The following is a 19,009-nucleotide window of genomic DNA, read 5'->3' as shown; positions in this document are numbered from 1 at the left end:
TCAAAACTTGCATTCTTGATACAGTTGTGAAAGATTCATAAACGAAGCTCATGCCAAATTAAGAAGGTTTCGGGACACAAATTGGATCAGATGGTTTGATCCTTACAATAGACTCAGGAAGGGAATTACAATGAATTTGGTATAGATCCTTTGCATAGGCCGCCATCCCTAAATTCAAACAATGTGCGCCGCGCACAAACCTCAGCCTTAGCTCGTAGTATTGCATGAAAGGGGTCTACCAAACAGTATCTTTCATTTAGATTGGTGTTCAGTTTAGTTATTTCACCACAGTTGCAGTACAAGGAAAGATTAAGACACCTCAAGAAAAACACTATTTTATGCTCACGTTACGATGTTGACCAAGTGCCTCAAAATCTATCAAAGTTATGAAAAGTAGGATTGTTACCTGTGGCTGTCTGAAGATACGATCAATTCTGAGTACATGATCCAAGACCTCGTTGAATAACACAAGAGGAACATCCAACTCCTCCTCATAGAACACCTGGTGGATCACAATAATATTAATGATAATAAAAAGATATTTATAAAGCTAAATTGCCAAAATGGCCTCAAAGCGCTAGCTACAAAGCATAGAGATTCACTAGTATTGATGATAATGATAAAAAGTGCCTGTACCTGCCACAAAGGGGAATTCATGGTGCTCATATGTACGTTATACTTATGACAGGAGTGCAGAGCTATAAACATGAAACTCATTTTATAAAGCACCTTGTAAGATTTTACGAGGTACTCTAGCGCATTCTGCAGCCAAGACACGAGACACACTGGGGTACACCACACTCTAGCGCATTCTGCAGCCAAGACACCAGACACACTGGGGTACACCACACTCTAGCGCATTCTGCAGCCAAGACACCAGACACACTGGGGTACACCACACTCTCTTAGCAATAGGTGTACAGCGTTCATGGGGATAAAGCACAGTATAATTTAGAGTCTAGTAATGAGTAAACATGAAATAGCGACTGAGTTGCACTCTACCTTGAGTCTGGCTTTGACGTAGTCTCTAAGCTCTTCTTGTTCCACAGGGATGTAGTCCTTGGAGAGCCAGTTACTGAAGAGGATGGGTCTCTTCAGTGCTTGTCCCTTGTTGATGTTGGGGAAGTGTTTCATGGCTGTAGCGTCGATGTTCTCATCTGTCCACTGGCGTTCCTCATCCTCAACAAGCCTGCCAATTAAAGAGACGGTCAATGGTAATTCCATCCACCTTTTACAAAGCTGCCAATAATCGCATCTTTCAATCAGGGACACTTTGCACAACAATCATGGAGATATTTAGAATTACATTCATTTGGGAAATATTTTCCATAATCTGCGAGTATTTCAAATTTGTCCATTCAGAGAACCCTTCTAAGAATCAGAGAGAGGTAGCAGCTTGGCCCTTTGTCATTTAATTTGACAGCCAAATTAAAGATGTCGTGGAACTACAAGTCAGAATTGAAACAATGGTGCCAAGATGAAGCGCAAAATTCATCAACAAAATTAGGGGAACACAAAAATCTGGAGTTTTTTTTATACTTGGTCCAATAATATAAATGAGTATCAGCTTGACCCTACAATCCGAGTGGAGATATTTATATTTCTACTTTTGCAACGAAAGTAGGCAGTAAAAAGTTTCCTCTATGGTCGAGCAAGGCCTACCTGTCTTGGAAGAGTCTGAGAGCTTCGTGTGCCCAGATGCGTACGAGACCCTCTACCGATAGATTTTCCAGAGGGCGCAATGCTTCAACGATACCCCGCACCCAGCGCGTCATCTCACGTGGACTGTAGATGTAGTGAGGCTGCATGTCTTGGGTGAAACGTTGCTGCGGAGGAGAATGATAATCAAACCAAATTCAAAAACGAGAATTGGTGGAGATGAAAGTAGAGTAGAAGTAGGAGCATGGTATAATTTTATAGAAGTAAATACTGGCACTAGACTGTATGCGTATGACATCATTTCAGTAAGTCACCCTCACCTAGAGGTCAAAAAGAGGTTGTTCATTGGCCAATCATTCGCACAGCACGTACACATTTGTGCGTTTTGATTGTTTCAACATCGTTTTACCTCTAAGATGGGGACTGGATGGGTCCGATGCTTTAAGGTCTATAAGCCATTTTGAACAAGATTTGAACAATGTCTGGTATAGTGACTTACTTAAGTCACAAGTTAAATTCTACAGACTACAGAGACAGTTTCTATGTTTGTTGCAAATCTTTGAATAGCAACCTCGAGATCAGCAAACCCTGGTGCCATTGTGCCATACACATTCATTCGACATTGTGTATGGGTGTTCGCTGTCTCTAACATAACTAAACAAAAGCTTGCCCTGAATCATGTGAAATTAAAACAGTAGAAATAATCTAGCACAAAAATAACTTAAATTAATAACTAATAACTAATTAATTTTTATATGTGAACTACTGACAATTTTAAATGGACAGCGTCAAAGTTGATTTTTGACCATAATTATAGCTAGTGATTTTATTTTGGACAGTACCTGTAACATGTGTAGATTATTAGATATAATCTAGCACAAAAAATGATTAACTTCAACTATGTTTTGTGTGAATCGCTGACAATTCAAATTTACTGCGCCAAACTTGATTTTGATCATAACTATAGATTGTGATTTTGTTTTGACCAGTACCTGTGACAATGTGTAGAATTCCACCATTGCGTTAGTGAGTGGCTCAGCATAGGTGCGTAGACTGGGGATGAGGCGCAGCATGGCGCGGTTGAATGTTCCGTAGATTTGACCCAGTGAGAATGGGCCAGGGTAGTCTACATACACTACGGGCACGTGGCGTAGAAACCTGGGGGTGGGGAAAGAAATTCAAATACCATTGTAGAGGAGTAAAACAGAAGAGACAGGTCAGTGATAATCAGTGCAAAACATCACCGCCTCATTCATATGTCCGCAAGTTAACTTTTTAAATGCCAACAGCACTGGGTCCTAAACTATTTGTATATGTTGTGCCTGTTTGTGATTTTTAAACCTTTTTTGTACATTTGTTAATTGTGCAAAAACCTGGGTAAATTTTCATATTTATCCTGTATGCTTTTTTGTTATGATTCCTGCAAGAAGGTGGCACTAATCCATACAAAAATCTTGAATGGATAACGGTACAATGACTGTCCACCAACCACGTCAGAGGTTTGGAAGGGGGATATTTGCTCTTCCCAAGGAAAATTACCTTTTGACAGTTCAACATCTTGGTATGAATTTATATCCTGTGTTATGTCAAAACGTGGCACATCCATGGCCAGCTGGGCACCCTTTTGCGATGCGCCTGATAGCAATAAAGAGAGACACTACTCCTTTTGAGAGACTCTTCTCTTTCTATAACATCAGTTACACATAAGTACAGCTCTTGTTGAACACCACTAAATAATTCCATTGTTTTCCCGACCCTTTTAGTAAAACGTTTTGTGTTTGACCCTGACCTGTGTGATAGAGGTTTTCTGCCGGGGTCAGTCGGAGGGTTACACGCTCCTACAAACTGAATCCTCTCAAAGGTGATCCACATCTGATCTGACTTGCGATAGAAACCTCCGTGCTCCAACATCTGACGAAGGAAGGAGATGACTCGCTGTGTGCCTAAACAAAAAAACAATAACAAAACCATTAACACTAGTAGATTTTCGCTTACTAAAACTTACTTCCATGCAGAGTTTTAGCATTTTGCTTTGTTTTAAACGGTTTGCTGTTTTTCCATTGTGCTTTATTAACTTGTTGGCTTCTGACTGGCACCTCAAACACAGAATTTGACTATTTCTGTCAACCTAGGGTAGAATAGCTCAGTTGGTAGAGCAGCGGTACATTTATCCAGAAGTTGTTGATTCAAGTCACGCTCCAGTAAAAATTTCTTTGTTTAAACCAATTTTTTTTAAAATTCTACCCAGTCAGTTTGGAGTTCTTAAAGTTTTAAATACTTTTAATGTAAATTTTCTTCACCGTATTGATCCATGTCTGGTAGATTGATCTCATCACAGAAAACTACCAGCCACTTGTTGAGCTGGATTGGAGACAGCACGGTACCGTTAGGGGTGCGTCTGTATTCACAGTAGTGGTCCAATGTTTTCAACATCAGCTCAGGGGTCGTGGCGCTGGAGAAGTTCAGACCGACCACCTGCAAGAGAAATCAATCGCAAATAATATTTCTGAGCATGAGAAATTTTGTAGAGTTACATAAGACTGGTTAATACCCATCTTGAAAAGCTTGTGGGAGTCTTCAAGAAATATTTCAATGAGCCTCACCTACTAGGAAAAATTTTGAGACAATCAAAAAGTTTTTGTGTCTAAAAAAATGTAGAAGTCTTGGGGTAACATGTGAGAACCATGACCCATAAATTGTTTTTTTTCAAGCTTTGGATTAACAATAATATGAAAAGAAAAGAAAACAATACTTGGGCAAGAAAATAACACCTGGGCAAAAAAACAATACTTGGGCAAGAAAATAACATTTAGGTAGGAAAATAACACTTGGGCAAGAAAATAACACTTGGGCAAGAAAATATTACGTGGGCAAGCTTACCTCCATATCTGGCAGAGCCCTGAGGGCGCTAAACAGCGTCATGGTCTTCCCACTACCTGGTGGTCCGCACAGCACCAGTGGCTTGTGCTCAGCTAGCCAGGTGTAGAGTAGAGCCTCGTGCCTGACTGTGTCTAGGGTAGGGACCACCACATCTGGTGAGGCTACCTTGTGGGTCTCTACCTCAATCTGAGGTACCTTGTTCTGCCATGGGGCCCAGTCACCGGTGATGGCAACCTGAGGGCATTCAAAATAATAAAGTTCAAAAATCATTATCCATTGTTGCAGTATCTGCTGTTTAGGATTTGGACCAGCCTCTAGTCATCAGGTTAGCTAGGTAGTCTAGTTGTAAGACGGTGTAGCAAAAAACTGTATGCAGCATCAGAGTCCAGCTTTCTCCAGAAGACGATCAGAGCATCCTGACCGAAACGTCGAGTTGAAACCAATGGTTCTTTTCAGAACCACCCCTACTCATTCAGAGATAGTCATTACAAGGTGTTACTGCAAACCTTTCCATATCGTATTTCCACCATGCAAATTTTCAAATCCTACATAAAACTGTATCCATTAAATGACCAGCCTTTTAGTCTCGAGAAAGACTCCATAGGTGATGTCTGGAGCTTTGCATGGTGTGAAGGATAAGAATAAACTATAAATAATAGTAAAGTTGCAGGTAAAACCTCTTTTGAGGGAGTGTTGGCTCTGAAAAGGCGTTTTGAACAGTATACTCTGCTCGTACATGGTTATACCCGCAAGTTCGCTATTTTTTATAGTATGATCTTGACTCTACTAGGGGCGAAACATCGAGCCACTAACTACTTTTTGCATTTATACCGTAGGTCCTTTTGGTTGGCAAAAGCAGTTTGCAACAGCTACTTCTATTTTCTAACAAAAGAGAGAAACACTTTCTGACCTCGTAGTCAATGATGGAGAGCTGAGAAGCTGGAGGGAGCGGTATGGCCGTGATGGTACGGATGAAGTCCCCCATGTCATGACGACATTTCATCTTACTGTCTCCGCTGAAGGACCAGATGATGGCGTAGATCAGATAACGCACCATGTATTTCTCCAGTTGATCAGTCTGTATGGTTGACGAAGACAAGAGACAATGTCACATAAGAGGTTAAACCTGAGCAGTGCCCTGTCTTAAAACAAGTCAATCAATGCAGCGTTCTCTGGGAGTCCAAGGTGCCTCAACAATAATAAGGAATGGGTGTTGTAAAAAAGGAGATTAATGCAAAGAGTTGTTAAAGGCAGTGGACACTATTGGTAATTGTCAAAGACTAGCCTCCACAGTTGGTGTATCTCAACATATGCATAAAATAACAAACCAGTGAAAATTTGAGCTCAATCGGTCATCGAACTTGCGAGATAGTAGTGAAAGAAAAAACACCCATGTCACACGAAGTTGTGTGCGTTTAGATGGTTGATTTCGAGACCTCAAGTTCTAAATCTGAGGTCTCGAAATCAAATTCGTGGAAAATTACTTCTTTCTCAAAAACTAAGGCACTTTAGAGGGAACTGTTTCTCACAATGTTTTATACCACCAACCTCTCCCCTTTACTCGTCACCAAGAAAGGTTTTATGCTAAAATAATTTTGAGTAACTACCACTGGCTTTAAGACTAAGGCTGGGATATTGAAGAGGTACGTAACAGGGGACAGCAGTGAATAGAATCAATAATGTCTGCATTGTCACAGTATTGTTATGACACTTTGATCCAAGCAAACATATAAATACAATACAAATGACATGGGAAAAGTTTCCATAATCAAGGAGATTTTAAAATTTGTTCATCAGAACATGGACAGATTGGTTTACTTTCAGGGAACTTTCTGCAGAATCAGGGAAAGTTGACAGCCCTGACATGGTGGATCCGAGCATATGTTAAATTAAATTCAAGCTAAATTTTCTTGTTTACAAAACAATGGGTGGTAGTTTCATTTTGTATGATTGTTGAGTAGCAAGGCGAACACGCATTGTGTGTGAGCGTGCAGGGGACTCTGGGTTGTGACATACCTGCATTGGGAAGTCATGATGCATGTTGTTGTACTGTAGGATATTCCTGACTCCTTGATTCAACATAGAGAAGAGTGAACCCAGAGCTCTTAGTCTGGTGAAGTCCATGATGTGTTCCTGGGTGGAGGCGTACTCCAAGGCACGAATGACCAAGGCGTCCGAGCCGAAATGTGTAGCCAGCACATTAGCACAGTCATTCTGAATCTATATAACACACAGACAAACAAGTGAAAAGAAACCAATGTATTTACTATACCTCAAACAAATTTATGAACTGCCTCAGTTTTCTTAGTTGTCGGACTGTCATGATGCACTTTAAAGATATTGACTATCTAGTTAGTATTCATTGTTGATATTCAATGGGGATACCTGTGTAATAAAATTGATTATTCTGCGTTATTTTAGTGTTCTGTTTCGGAGCTTTCATCAATGTTTAGACCTGTAAACTTAAAAAAAATAAACCAACCCGAAGTGGTTAAATGTTTTTACCGGTAACTTGAACATCTTTAAAGGTTCTGGACACGTTTGGTAATTGTCAAATATCAGTATTCTTACTTGGTGTATCCCAACATATGCAAAAAAACAAAAAAATCTGTGAACATTTTTAATCAATTGATCATCAAAGTTGCAAGAGAAAAATGAAAGAAAAAACATCCGTGTTGCACAAATTTGTGTGCTTTCAGATGCATAGTAAAAAGGCTTCAGGCCTGAAGTCTAAATATTGGATTGAGAAATTACCTCATTCTAAAAGACTAAGTGACTTCAAAGAGAGACGTTTCTCACAATGTTTTATACTATCAACAGCTCTCCGTTGCTCGTTACCAAGTAAGTTTTTATGTTAGAAATTATTTTGAGTTTATTTTGAGTGATTACCAATCGTGTCCAGTCCCTGTAAGCAGCTCTCTGAAATTGGGCTCCGATGTCTTACATTCTATGGACAATGTTCCTTGAAAATTGTGGAGATGCCAAAAGAAGTTAATATTTTTTCTTTTTCTGATGGGCACGTGGTTTCCACACCTATCATTGCTTGTTACCAAGTAAGTTTTTATGCTAACAATTATTTTGAGTGATTACCAATTATGTCCACTGCCTTTAAGATTTAAGTGCATTTAAAATCCTGTATTCGCATTAACAGTTTGACCAACCTGCATGAGCGGAGACAACGTTCCGTCCTTCTCCTTATCGGCTGCCTTGCCAAACTCCTTGGATGAAACCAAGTCTTCAGATTCCTCCAGAGGAGTGTAACGCATGCGAGCCAGGAAGTTCTCACAGATGAGCTCCGTACTCAAGACGTCTTCGCTGAACCACACCATGCCGCAGCGACTGACGGTGGCCAGGGTCGCATAACGGAGATCCTGTACCTCAAACATGATGCGCACCTGTGTGGGGAAGACATGTTCGACATGAATGATCAAATTATCGGAATACATACAGGAAGTTAGTTATTCTAGTGCGCTCAAGTTGACCAGGAGACTTGGGCACACAAGTCAAAATGTTAAACACTTCTACCTATTAAGAAGATCGACTCCCTCTACCCTCTTGTCTCCTTTACTGTTCATCCTTTCATCAGTGAGAAAGAGCAATACAATGTTTTTGCAAATGAGACGATAAGATGGGTTGCATAGAAATTATTCAATGTGATTTTTCACTTTACAACTATTTTTCTCAGGAATTTTTTACAAGCTTGTTGGATTGGAGAGTTAAACAAATCTTAATTCCCAAATCTTTTTTGTGGAGAAGACTCTATCTTGGTCATTAAGCCTTCGAAGAAAGACTCTGCTAGAGTCAAGCGAGACGTCAGGCCATCAACATATTTTTGCAGCGCTCCATCTACTTACATTAGGAGGCAGACTGAGACGTTCACCGTTGGGCAGAGTCAAGAGCTTGTTGTCATCTAAGACACTGTTAAGATTCTCAACCCATTCAGGGTCCACGTCACCATCAAAGATGATCCATTGTCTCTTGTTGATCTCACCACGGACATTGTCAATGATCCTGTGAGGAAACAAGCCATTTGCAATAGATGTTAGTTTTGCATGTGGGATACACATATAATATAACGTGTTTTTACTCTTACACCAATGTGAATGAAGCACTGTATACTCATTCTTATTCAGTGAATCAATTTTATTCATGATTTTTGGGGTTGAACAAAGAATTGACTAGAGTGGGATTCGAACCAACGACCTCCGGATTAACGTGCCGGCGCTCTACCAACTGAGCTATCTAGCCCTATATTGGCGGTGTCCCTATTTTGTCAATATCTTTGTTCGGGGGTGCCAGTCAGAAGCCATACAACCGTTAACTGCCGTGTAGCCAGGGATCACACCCAAATTACGATACAACCTGGGAAGCGGCAGCTAGGGGATCACCTTAAGGGGATGCGACTTTTTGTTTCAGATATCAATATAAACCACAAGGGAAACTGACTGAGTAAATTTGTAAATGATTTTTGGGATATTGACAAAATAGGGACACCGCCAATATAGGGCTAGATAGCTCAGTTGGTAGAGCGCCGGCACGTTAATCCGGAGGTCGTTGGTTCGAATCCCACTCTAGTCAATTCTTTGTTCAACCCCAAAAATCATTTACATATTTACCCAGTCAGTTTCCCTTGTGGTTTATATTGATACCAATTTTATTCAGCACGATTTTCAATTGGCTACATTTGGTAATCACTCTTAAAATTAATGGCAATAACAACTTTTGGTTGAGAAGCAAACAGCAGCTTTCGATAGTATCAAGCATTTTTAAAAACCATGTCGCTGCGAAGTAATGTGGTTATGTAAGAAGGTATAAGTTTTTGTGCCCAAAATTTGAATCTGAAAAGCTGAGGGAGAGGGAGATCTGGTGTAGATTTCACAAAAAGTTAAGACTATCTCCAAGTGAGGAGGAGTAAGAACAAGCCTTAAGTTTTTAATATCTCCTACGACTGGTTTTAAGTTAGGACTAGTCCTAACTCTTTGTGAGATCGGCCCCTGGGGACACCACTCGAAATAGAAGAAGATAAATCTTAAAACTTACTTTCTGAGGATGTGAGTGAAGAGACCGTCCGTCCACTCTCTGGTGTTCGGGTCCAGGTTGCCGTACAGATCCTCCTTAGACATGGCCTAGAATTCAACCATCCAAAACCAATAATGAGTTGAACTCGGATACCAAGCACCATCTGAAGGATCAACTTGAACGAAGTCACTCAAACTATTTTGACCGATTTGTTTATTTTGTGTTCGGTTATAGTTTGACCCTAAGTGTGAAGTTTTCACGCATGTTATTTTGGTTAGTACTAAAAACAAAAACTTTTTGTATTATTCCCGTAGTTATATGCGCAATTGCTTTTTCAAATGTTTCAGTGATTTGTTAACCGATGTGAGCTTCTAAAATACCATCACGGAATACAACAAATAACAAATTTTGTTTACTTGATAAATTCTTTTCCAATGAGCTTCAGACCAAGATTAAATAGCTAGTTAAATAAAATTAAAAAAACTAGTTGTATAAAAGATTCTGTGTTTACCTTGGGGTCGATGACATGAGCAACTCCTTCTACACCTTCCAGTCTCTCCAGGGCCTTGAGGAGTGACTTCCAGGCCATACTCTTACCGCTACCGCTGGGACCAACCATCATCAGACCATGGTTCAAGTTGGAGATCTGGTACAGTTGCAACACCTGTAAGAATGGCCATCAAATATTGAAAATGGCACTTTGCAATGTCAACATTTTATGACTTTTATAAATGTTTGTCAGAGTTTGTACCGATTGATTAAGTACCCCATCGGACTTCACACTGACATTCAGCAATCAGGGGTCTCGAAAGACATCCAACAAACCTATCCCCAACAAGTTATTTTTTTTCTTGTGACTATCATATTTTGCTAATCAAACTCATTAAATTCATCACATTATTAGCAGTTATTTTTTTAAGTATCTGTTAGCTATCTCCGCTCATCAACCTTTCATCTGTGAATTGAAGACTTATTTAATAAGACGTTCGAACCAGGGTGTGATACAAAAAGCTATAACCTACTCCCAGTTTTTATATTACACTCTGCCTATTGTGAATGTCAATGCATCATCCTCCGCAAACGGTTGGTGCAAAAATTAGTTCTAAACTCTGCGCAGGCAAAACCAAAAACAAAACCTAACCTCATTGACTTAATGAGGCTGGAAGATCAATTCGTTATCACACTCGCACTCGTGGAATACGGAAAAATATAGCGCGTCTGCGTCCCATATCCAACTCGGCCTCGATGGGTATAGAGCGCAGAAGCGCTATATTTTTCCGTATTCCACTTACGCCTGTGTGATAACTTATAATAAACCTGCCAGGCAAGAGAAATTATTACAAAACACTGTATGAATAATAGGTTAGTATAACAATACAACTAGAAATGTCAAATTTGTCAAGCGGTATCTTCTGCTGAACATGTTTATGAAGTTGGGCCCTTTTCAGAATGCTGACATGTGCTCTATCCAAAACCTTTTGTAACATCCCTATAAGATGACTCTTAGGCAATCTATCAGATGGAGAATTTCTTACCTTCTCCACCCATGAGCATCCCATCTCGTCTCCTTCTCCGTACGTCAGGTACATCTCCTGGCACACCTTGGCCAGTTCTTTCCTCAGACCTTTCATCTCTGCCTGAGTGTACTGAACACCAGGGAAGACATCCGACAGCAGACTGTGGAGTAGAGGGATGTCTTCGGCTACCAGCTTAGGTACCATGGTCTCGCAGACACTCTGGATCAGAATCTATGGGTTGGGAGATTAGTAAATCAAAGTGGTTATTAGGAATTTGCTACAGACATTGCAATGTGAAATATGATTAGTTACATTATCATTCAATATCACTGACTGCGATTCAGACAATTTTACTGTTTTTTATGAGGGCCCAAAAAATATACAGAAATCAGATTTAAGTAGAAAGAATATCATTGCCGAGTTGAACAATTCATAGTGATAGAAAAGATTCATTAAAGTCAAAAATACTCTGCTGTATAAGCTTTAAAAAAGACCCAAACAATACAAAAACTAGTCTGTTGTTTGTCTGTTTAGATAATCTTCCCATCAAGGGAACTCAGCAAACTCCCACAAGGGGATATAAACACCAAGCCGGCAGCAGCCATTTCTCTCATACAAACATAGTTTTAACCTCTATGATTATTAATTGCAAATATCAATAAACTGTGATTCAATTTCTAACGACAATACTTATTCTAGTCACTGTGAAATCAGCATTTAGCTAGGTAGGATTCGAACCCACAACCTTGTAATTGCACGTCCTGCAGTGTAACCACTGGACCACAGTCTTTTAGGAGCAAACCATAACATTTCACTTTAGACATACCTCTTGTTCAGGGAGTCTTTCTGAGATGGATCCTTCGTCAGTATTCTCTCCACGCTCTTTCATTCCTTCCTTGATCTTCATGATGCAGTCTCTCTTGACGTTACCGGCGCTCACTAAGACGCTCTTCAAGGCACGCAGACCAAAGTCATAGTGAGATTGCGAGGACAGCTGCTCGTCACACAACCTGGACAAAATTAATTGCACATGGATGTTATTTTTGCATTGGGGATAAAGAATATGATTTGTTTTAAGCACTGTATACTCAGTACTTTACTATCCCGAGTTCTGTGAGGGAAATCAACAACCCATAACACAAAAACAGAACTCTGCAAAAAGAATTGTGTATACAGTGCTTCATACAAATTAAAATAGCGCATGTATGAATGATCGTGTCATTCAAAGACAAAATTACATTCAACATAACAGGGAAAAGGTTTCCTAAATCAGGGAGATTTTCAAATTTGCTCATCAGAGCATTGAAAGATTGGTTTTGTTTTCAGGGAACAGAATAAGGGACTTGGTAGCTCTGATAAGAGCACAGGGCCCAATTTCATAGCGCTGCTAAGCATAAAAATTTGCTAAGCATGAAATTTCTTCCTTGATAAAAACAGGATCACCAACCAAATTTCCATTTTTTTGCATATTGCTTGTTTACTGGTATTTAGCCGTTGTTTGTTTATCCTGAAAATCACATGGAAATTTTGATGGTAATCTTGTTTTTATTAAGGAAGAAATTTCATGCTTAGCACATGTTTGTGCTTAGCAGCTCTTTGAAACTGGGCCCTGGACTTGAGCTATGGTGTTTTCTGATCAGCCAAGTGTGGGTTCAAGTCCTGGTTATGGAACCTGTTGCCTCCTTGAGCGAGATACTTTACCATCATACATGTAGCTTCGCCGTTTGGATGGGACATTTGTGTCTTAGGATTAGCTGTGCATGTAAAAGAACCCAGAACACTTGTTGTGGAAGAGTAGGGGTTAACCCTTGTGTTTCTGATTCACATAGCAAGTAACCTTGTTTACAAGTTTCATCAGGCTTGAGAGCTACAGATTAAAATCACTAATGACTTTAGAGTTAACACAGATTGAATGTGTATGGAATATTCCAAACAAAAAGGCTTTGAGGGTTAAGGTCGAAGAATCAAAACATAACGGAGCTACTTACTGGAAGAAGGGAACGATCTTAGACGCCAGTTTCTCAGCGATACGGAATCCCTGGGAGTAGAGCATGACCTGAGCGATGAGTTGACGATTGGGTTTGGTCATGGCCAACGATCTGAACAGCTTCTTCAGGTTATCGGGGAGGTTGGAACGACCTGCGTATCCAGGGTTCATGGTGATGAAGATGGCCATGTCTGGGTTGACACGCACCTGTTTGCCAACGATTTCTACGCTGATGCGCTCTGAGGAAAGGAAGAATATATTTACATTTCAAGTCATCTGTCAAACTTGCTTAAAGCGGCATATTGCTTTCCGATTGTGCACTTTGAAATACAAACAATAATGTATTTTAAAATGAACATGGTTGGAATGATATATGAAGAGTTGAATATAATTATTCACATAAATATGTTTATTTGTTATTTATGACAGGACACTATTCGCTACTTTTCCCCAGTCAGTTTCCCTTGTGGTTTATTCTTTGATATTTGAAATCAATAGTTGCATCCCCTTAAGGCGATCCCTCAGCTGCTGCTTCCCAGGTTGTATCATAAATGTGGGTGTGATCACTGGCCTTACGGCAGTGACAGGTGGCAATAAAAACAAATAAGAAAATTTGCTGATGATGAATTGATTCCAAGAGACAGCTTCTCCTACTCACCCTTGGATTTGTCTTCAAGTTTCTCCTTCAGAGCCTCTTGGATGGTTTGGATCTGCTGAGAGACGGCTGACAGCATCCGTTCCTCAAGACGATTGAACTCATCAAAGCATCCCCAGGCACCTACTTGACATAGACCAACGAAGATGCGACCCATTGCCTACAAATATAAACATCAATTGGGTACAGGGATGAGGTTTGACATTTATGTGAACATTAAATGTTAAATGTTTTGGTATAATCGTTACATTTAAAGTCAGGATTTCAACACAATTATATATTGTAGAATTTACTTTTATAAAGAAATATATTGTTTTAGTAAAATAAAATATGACTTCTTTTTTCACTTTGATCAGCCAGTTCTTGTTACATGAGACTGAAATACCAAACAAACACACTTAATTCTCTACCTGAAAGTCAAAACGTTCATCACAATTGAAGACCAGCACAAAGCGTCCAAGTTGGTGACCCAAAGCCTTAACTGACTCAGTCTTCCCAGTACCAGCAGGACCTGAGGTTAGAGAGACAACAATCAAATAAAAAAAATTAAAAATAAAAAGTTCAAATTATTACTGCCTTCCGATGGCTTGTTTGACAATTGTTACGTGGCCAAGAGGATAAGGACACCGAACTCAAGATCGAGTGTTTCTGTTCAGCAGAGTGTGGGTTCGAGTCCAGGACTTGAAATTTGTGTTCTTAAGCAAGACATTTGACCATTATTGCTGCAGCCTTCAGATGGGATGTAAAGTAGTTTGTTCTATGTTTTGTGTCCTGTAAATTATTTGTAAATCTGTGAACTTTTAATTTTTGTTCTGTTCAGAAAGTGTCCAATGGCTTTAAGAGGTAAAACATGTCAAACGTCGATGAAAAAACAGAAAGGAAAACGCAAAGCTATGTACTTTGAGCAGGTGGCACGTACTACAGGCCAAAAAGCAACTTCATTTAAATCTCTACATGAGGGCGCCCCATCGCAGTGACCTCACATGCATAAGGTCAAATGTAACACACAAAACTCAAACTGACCGAATGGTGATCCGCCAAGGCGTCCCTCCAAGGCTTGGGTCATGGTCAAGTAACAGCGGTCAGTCAGCGGCGTCTGGACAAGCTTGTCCTGAACACCGAGGTACTCAAAGCCGTAGTTGAATCTAGCGTTGGCCATCTGGATGGACAGCTGCTGTAGGACGTCGGTATGTTTGGGATCAAAGTAGAATCTCATCTGACACAACCAATCAAAGGCTGTAGGGCTGCTGGTCTTATTGCTGATCAGCATACGGGTGACGTCACGCTGGTGGACAAGCTCTGTGATCTATACACACACACACCGAGAAATGAGTTCCATGTTAAGGTTCAGTATTGATTTAAGCCAACAGAATAGACCTTTTTCATGCTGCCTTCATCTTGGTCATGTTCCTTGTATCGAATAACAATAATGAATGCTAACAATCATTTTGCAATTAGGACCCAGACTATTTTGCTCTTCCAGCCTCTGTTTGGTTACATTGATATCAATGGGGGAAATTCATGATGGCTGCACCAAGATAAAGGTCTATGGCAAGGAAACACTCACAAAAAGCCACCTCAAAATATCGGTGAAACTGGGCCCCAAATAGCTGGTCAAGCACAAAACCAATTTATGCTTACCAGAATAAGGTTACCAAAGAACGTACAATTTGTGAATGGTATCCTGTTAGTTTCTGCTGATCAGAACAGTTTTACGGTGATAACAAATATTTTCTGCTTAAGCAGCACTGTGAAATTGGGGCCTGAGCCCAATTTCATAAAGCTATCAGAAAAAATGCTTTATAGCAAATGTCTTTGCTGAGCAAACAATGAGTGGGGTCCCAGTTGCAATACTGTAAACCTTATGGAATTTTGAGCTGGTAATATGTTTCTGCTTAGTAAGAATTTCCTGTGCTTAGTAAGTTTTTGTGCTTACTTGGTTTATGATATTGGGTTAGGCCCTTGTCTGTATTGGGTTTATGAAAGGAAGGAATGACTTACAAGATGTTCCAGCTTCTTGCGTCTGACGGGAGGTTGTTCCTGGAGTACAGAGTCTGCCAGTACCTGCAGCGTGTTCTCTACAGTCTGCAAGACGCCATTCATGGGAGCCATGTCTCCACCACCACCTTGGGTGATGCCCAAGGCTTTATCTGTAGACTCAGACCAGGAGATCTGGGCTGACAGGACCACCAGTTGAGCCTAGAAAACAAAAATCAACATTGAAGATTTGATTTCATACCAATTGTGATGTCACAACAGCTGCATTTGTGTTTCCCCTGCCTTTCAAGACATCTATAAACCCCTTGCATAATGCAAAATGCTACAGGGACAGTGAGATTATGTGCTTGTTTTATATACTTGTTTCATATGTTTTATAACAGCTTTTGACCAATAATTTGACCTCAGTGAGGACGCTTTTTGGCCTCAGTGAGTGTGCTTTTTGTGAGTGTGACGTCATATGAAAGTTATCAATTGGTAACAGTCATCAAACCTCTCACTTGATTGAACGATAAAAACAAAAACAATTACCATCCAAAGTTCATCCTACTGACATCTTGTTATTTCTGGAAAGAAAACCTGTTTGAATTGAATCACTAGCCCTGACCAGAGCTGTGTATAGACTGTGTACGTCTCGTGCAGATTTAAAAATTGGGACTTGTTTAAGTTTGTGACTTTGTTTTCTTCACGCATTAAAGCAATGTACATGGAACCAAAGTGGTCCCAAAAATGTTAAAATATGTGCAAGACTTGCACGGTCTATTAAGAGTTGTCATTAGAAGCCAACTTCGGTCAAGAAATGCATGTGCCAGACCAGACTGCACATTGGGTTATGCTACGTTTGAACCGAAAATATCGTCCAGCAACCACATCACCAAAGAAAACAGGTTTCCCATTGACTTGGAAGGTTTTTCAATGGAAGTGCCCTTTGCAAAATGTAAATGGGCCTTGCCCTTTCAACGTGTTCAAAAATGAAATTCCAGGCCTGCAAAACTACAAAAGACTCTGATAACTTATACCTGATACTGATCGACCCATTCCAGGTATTTGGCAGAATCGATGGAGCCTTCTCTGAACTGAGCCACACCGAGTACAGCAGCAGCCAACAGTTTGGCTAGAGTCACTCTCATCTCATTCTCTACTAGCGTCAACCATTCATTGATCTTGGGGTGCTCAATCAGAGATACTGGTGTCTTGAACAGGACCTGTTGGAGAAGAGAAAAAACCAAGTATATGTCAGACGGGCGAGAGTCAGTAACAGCAAGAGTTTGAAACCAAGCTCCACATTTTAGGAGGAATGTTCAAATGGTGGTATTTCACCTGGAGTTTAGATTTCACTTCGATTTTAGGAACTAGAGAATTAGATCAACGAGCAGGTTTTTATAATATGTGGAGAAAAAAATAACTTACAATTTTCTTTACCAGGCTGAATTAAAAAGTCTGAATTTAGATACAAGTCTGAAATTTCCTATCTCTGATATACCATCAAAACATGATGATAATGCCCCAGACTCAACTTTCCCAAACACTGTATGATTTGCCATAATTAAAGCACCCCTTGCCTGAATGCAAATGACCTTGCTCCACAAAGTATGAACTATCAGGCCCGTAAAATCAAAATATGTACAGCTCCCCCCCCCCCAAAAAAAAAAATAAACTTGAGAGGGATGAAAAAGAAATTGGCTGTAAATGGGGGCGACTTTGAGAGGGGATGGATTACAAGTTTATACATCTCTGAAAAAGCTTGGTTGACAGGACCTAAACACCTCCACAAAGTAAAGGACATATTCCACCTTGCTGAAATCGTTCGGTAGACTAGAGGAAATAAGTTTGTTTACCTCTTCGCCTTCCCTTGAGGAGATGCCCAGCACCAAGGTAAGGTCCTCGCTCAGAAGGAGAGCAGCGACGCCAGCGAACATCTTCTTGAAATGCTTCTGTAGTTTCTCAACGTTCTTGCTGTTACCGATGATCTCCAGGAGGTCTTCATCACCGACAAAGTAGAACCTAGACAGAGAGAGAGAGACAGGGAGGGAGAGAGCAGGGGTGAGTAAAGCCAGCCTCACAAAAACCCCAAAAACTATCTAATGCAAAAAACATACAACCTTGCTGCTTTATCTGAATGAAAACCACTATTAAACAAATTGTTCGACTGAATCAGGCTTGATATTGGACCCTTGGGGGAAAAAAGTAGGAAAATGATATACATTTGCTGACAAGTGCTGACCTACATGTTAACATGTAACAGGCTTTAGAAGACTTTTCAGGCTTTTTTTTATCATAGTTTCACAATTTTTCCAAAGGCAAAACAAATGCTGAATTGAGAGCAAAACACGGCAAGGAAAAAAGGCAAAGAAAAGCAACTTACCTCGGGAAGGATGCTCTTTCTCTCTCCAGGTACTCTCCCAGAGCCTTCTGGATCTTGCCAAGGAGGTCAGCTAGCCTCTCCAAGGAGCGCTGGACACCAGGGATGTTGACTACATCCAGGACCAGTGGAGACTTGGCCACTTTCTTCATCAGGGCCAGGAACTCAGTACTGATGCTGTAGGAATAAGTCAAGAACATTACCAATTACGACAAACTTTTTTTTCTGAAGGGAGCATCTAAATTGAACAATTTATTTAAATTTTTAGAAAAAATTATTTCTAGAGGTGTACTAGTTCACGAGTTGATGAAAGGAAGTTCATCTTATTAAGCTCTATTATCTAAAATAATTATACACTCACCAATTCTTAAACAAACAAATAACTAAACCAGAGTTCAACTAGTTGACCTCTCAGCTGTAAACTGTATGAATACTAATAAACTGTGTAAGTCTTGTTTGTACTCAATTCTCTTGTGAACCTTGGGTTTCAACAAACAATACTTCAATAGGCTAGTTTTTTTGCTCTAAAGACACTGGGCACTAACGGTATATTGTCAAAGATCAGTCTTCTCACCTGGTGTATCTCAACATATACATTTAGTAACAAACCTGTGAAAATTTGAGCTCAATTGGTCGTTGAAGTTGAATAATGGAAGAAAAAATGCCCTTGTTGCACAACTTGTGTGCTTTCAGATGCTTGATTTCGAGACCTCAGCATCTATTTCTATTTTAGTGAGAAATTACTTCTTTCTCAAGAACTATGTTACTCCACAGGGAGCTGTTTCTCACAAAGTTTTATACCATCAACAGCTCTCCATTACTCGTTAGCAAGTAAGAATTTATGCTAATAATTATTTTGAGTAACTACCAAAAGGCTTCACTCATGAAATTGGGCCCAGGTATCAAGGTTCAAAGGCTTGCACCTTAATACA

General features: G+C 40.0%; 1 protein-coding gene across 2 annotated transcripts in view; it reads right to left on the bottom strand.

Annotated features, from left to right (window-relative positions):
• Window positions 1-19,009, bottom strand: part of LOC139934927 (cytoplasmic dynein 1 heavy chain 1-like) — a 74,258-nt gene that overhangs the window by 29,131 nt on the left and 26,118 nt on the right. For both annotated transcript variants that reach the window (XM_071929388.1, XM_071929465.1), the window contains 23 exons: window positions 18,081-18,254; window positions 17,554-17,719; window positions 16,735-16,920; window positions 15,719-15,916; window positions 14,741-15,023; window positions 14,128-14,228; window positions 13,721-13,877; window positions 13,064-13,301; window positions 11,902-12,085; window positions 11,094-11,306; window positions 10,070-10,222; window positions 9,580-9,665; window positions 8,394-8,550; window positions 7,701-7,934; window positions 6,556-6,759; window positions 5,450-5,617; window positions 4,540-4,773; window positions 3,960-4,134; window positions 3,449-3,602; window positions 2,652-2,817; window positions 1,663-1,826; window positions 1,003-1,189; window positions 407-502 (listed from right to left, as the gene is read on the bottom strand). In XM_071929388.1, coding sequence (XP_071785489.1) covers window positions 407-502; window positions 1,003-1,189; window positions 1,663-1,826; window positions 2,652-2,817; window positions 3,449-3,602; window positions 3,960-4,134; window positions 4,540-4,773; window positions 5,450-5,617; window positions 6,556-6,759; window positions 7,701-7,934; window positions 8,394-8,550; window positions 9,580-9,665; window positions 10,070-10,222; window positions 11,094-11,306; window positions 11,902-12,085; window positions 13,064-13,301; window positions 13,721-13,877; window positions 14,128-14,228; window positions 14,741-15,023; window positions 15,719-15,916; window positions 16,735-16,920; window positions 17,554-17,719; window positions 18,081-18,254 — 4,078 coding nt within the window. The remainder of the gene's footprint in view (window positions 1-406; window positions 503-1,002; window positions 1,190-1,662; window positions 1,827-2,651; window positions 2,818-3,448; window positions 3,603-3,959; window positions 4,135-4,539; window positions 4,774-5,449; window positions 5,618-6,555; window positions 6,760-7,700; window positions 7,935-8,393; window positions 8,551-9,579; window positions 9,666-10,069; window positions 10,223-11,093; window positions 11,307-11,901; window positions 12,086-13,063; window positions 13,302-13,720; window positions 13,878-14,127; window positions 14,229-14,740; window positions 15,024-15,718; window positions 15,917-16,734; window positions 16,921-17,553; window positions 17,720-18,080; window positions 18,255-19,009) is intronic.

This window comes from Asterias amurensis, chromosome 1 (assembly GCF_032118995.1).
Source record: "Asterias amurensis chromosome 1, ASM3211899v1".
NCBI classification, from domain to species: domain Eukaryota; kingdom Metazoa; phylum Echinodermata; class Asteroidea; order Forcipulatida; family Asteriidae; genus Asterias; species Asterias amurensis.
The sequence above is the reverse complement of the archived record's forward strand: the minus strand, read 5'-3'. Positions and strand labels throughout refer to the sequence as shown.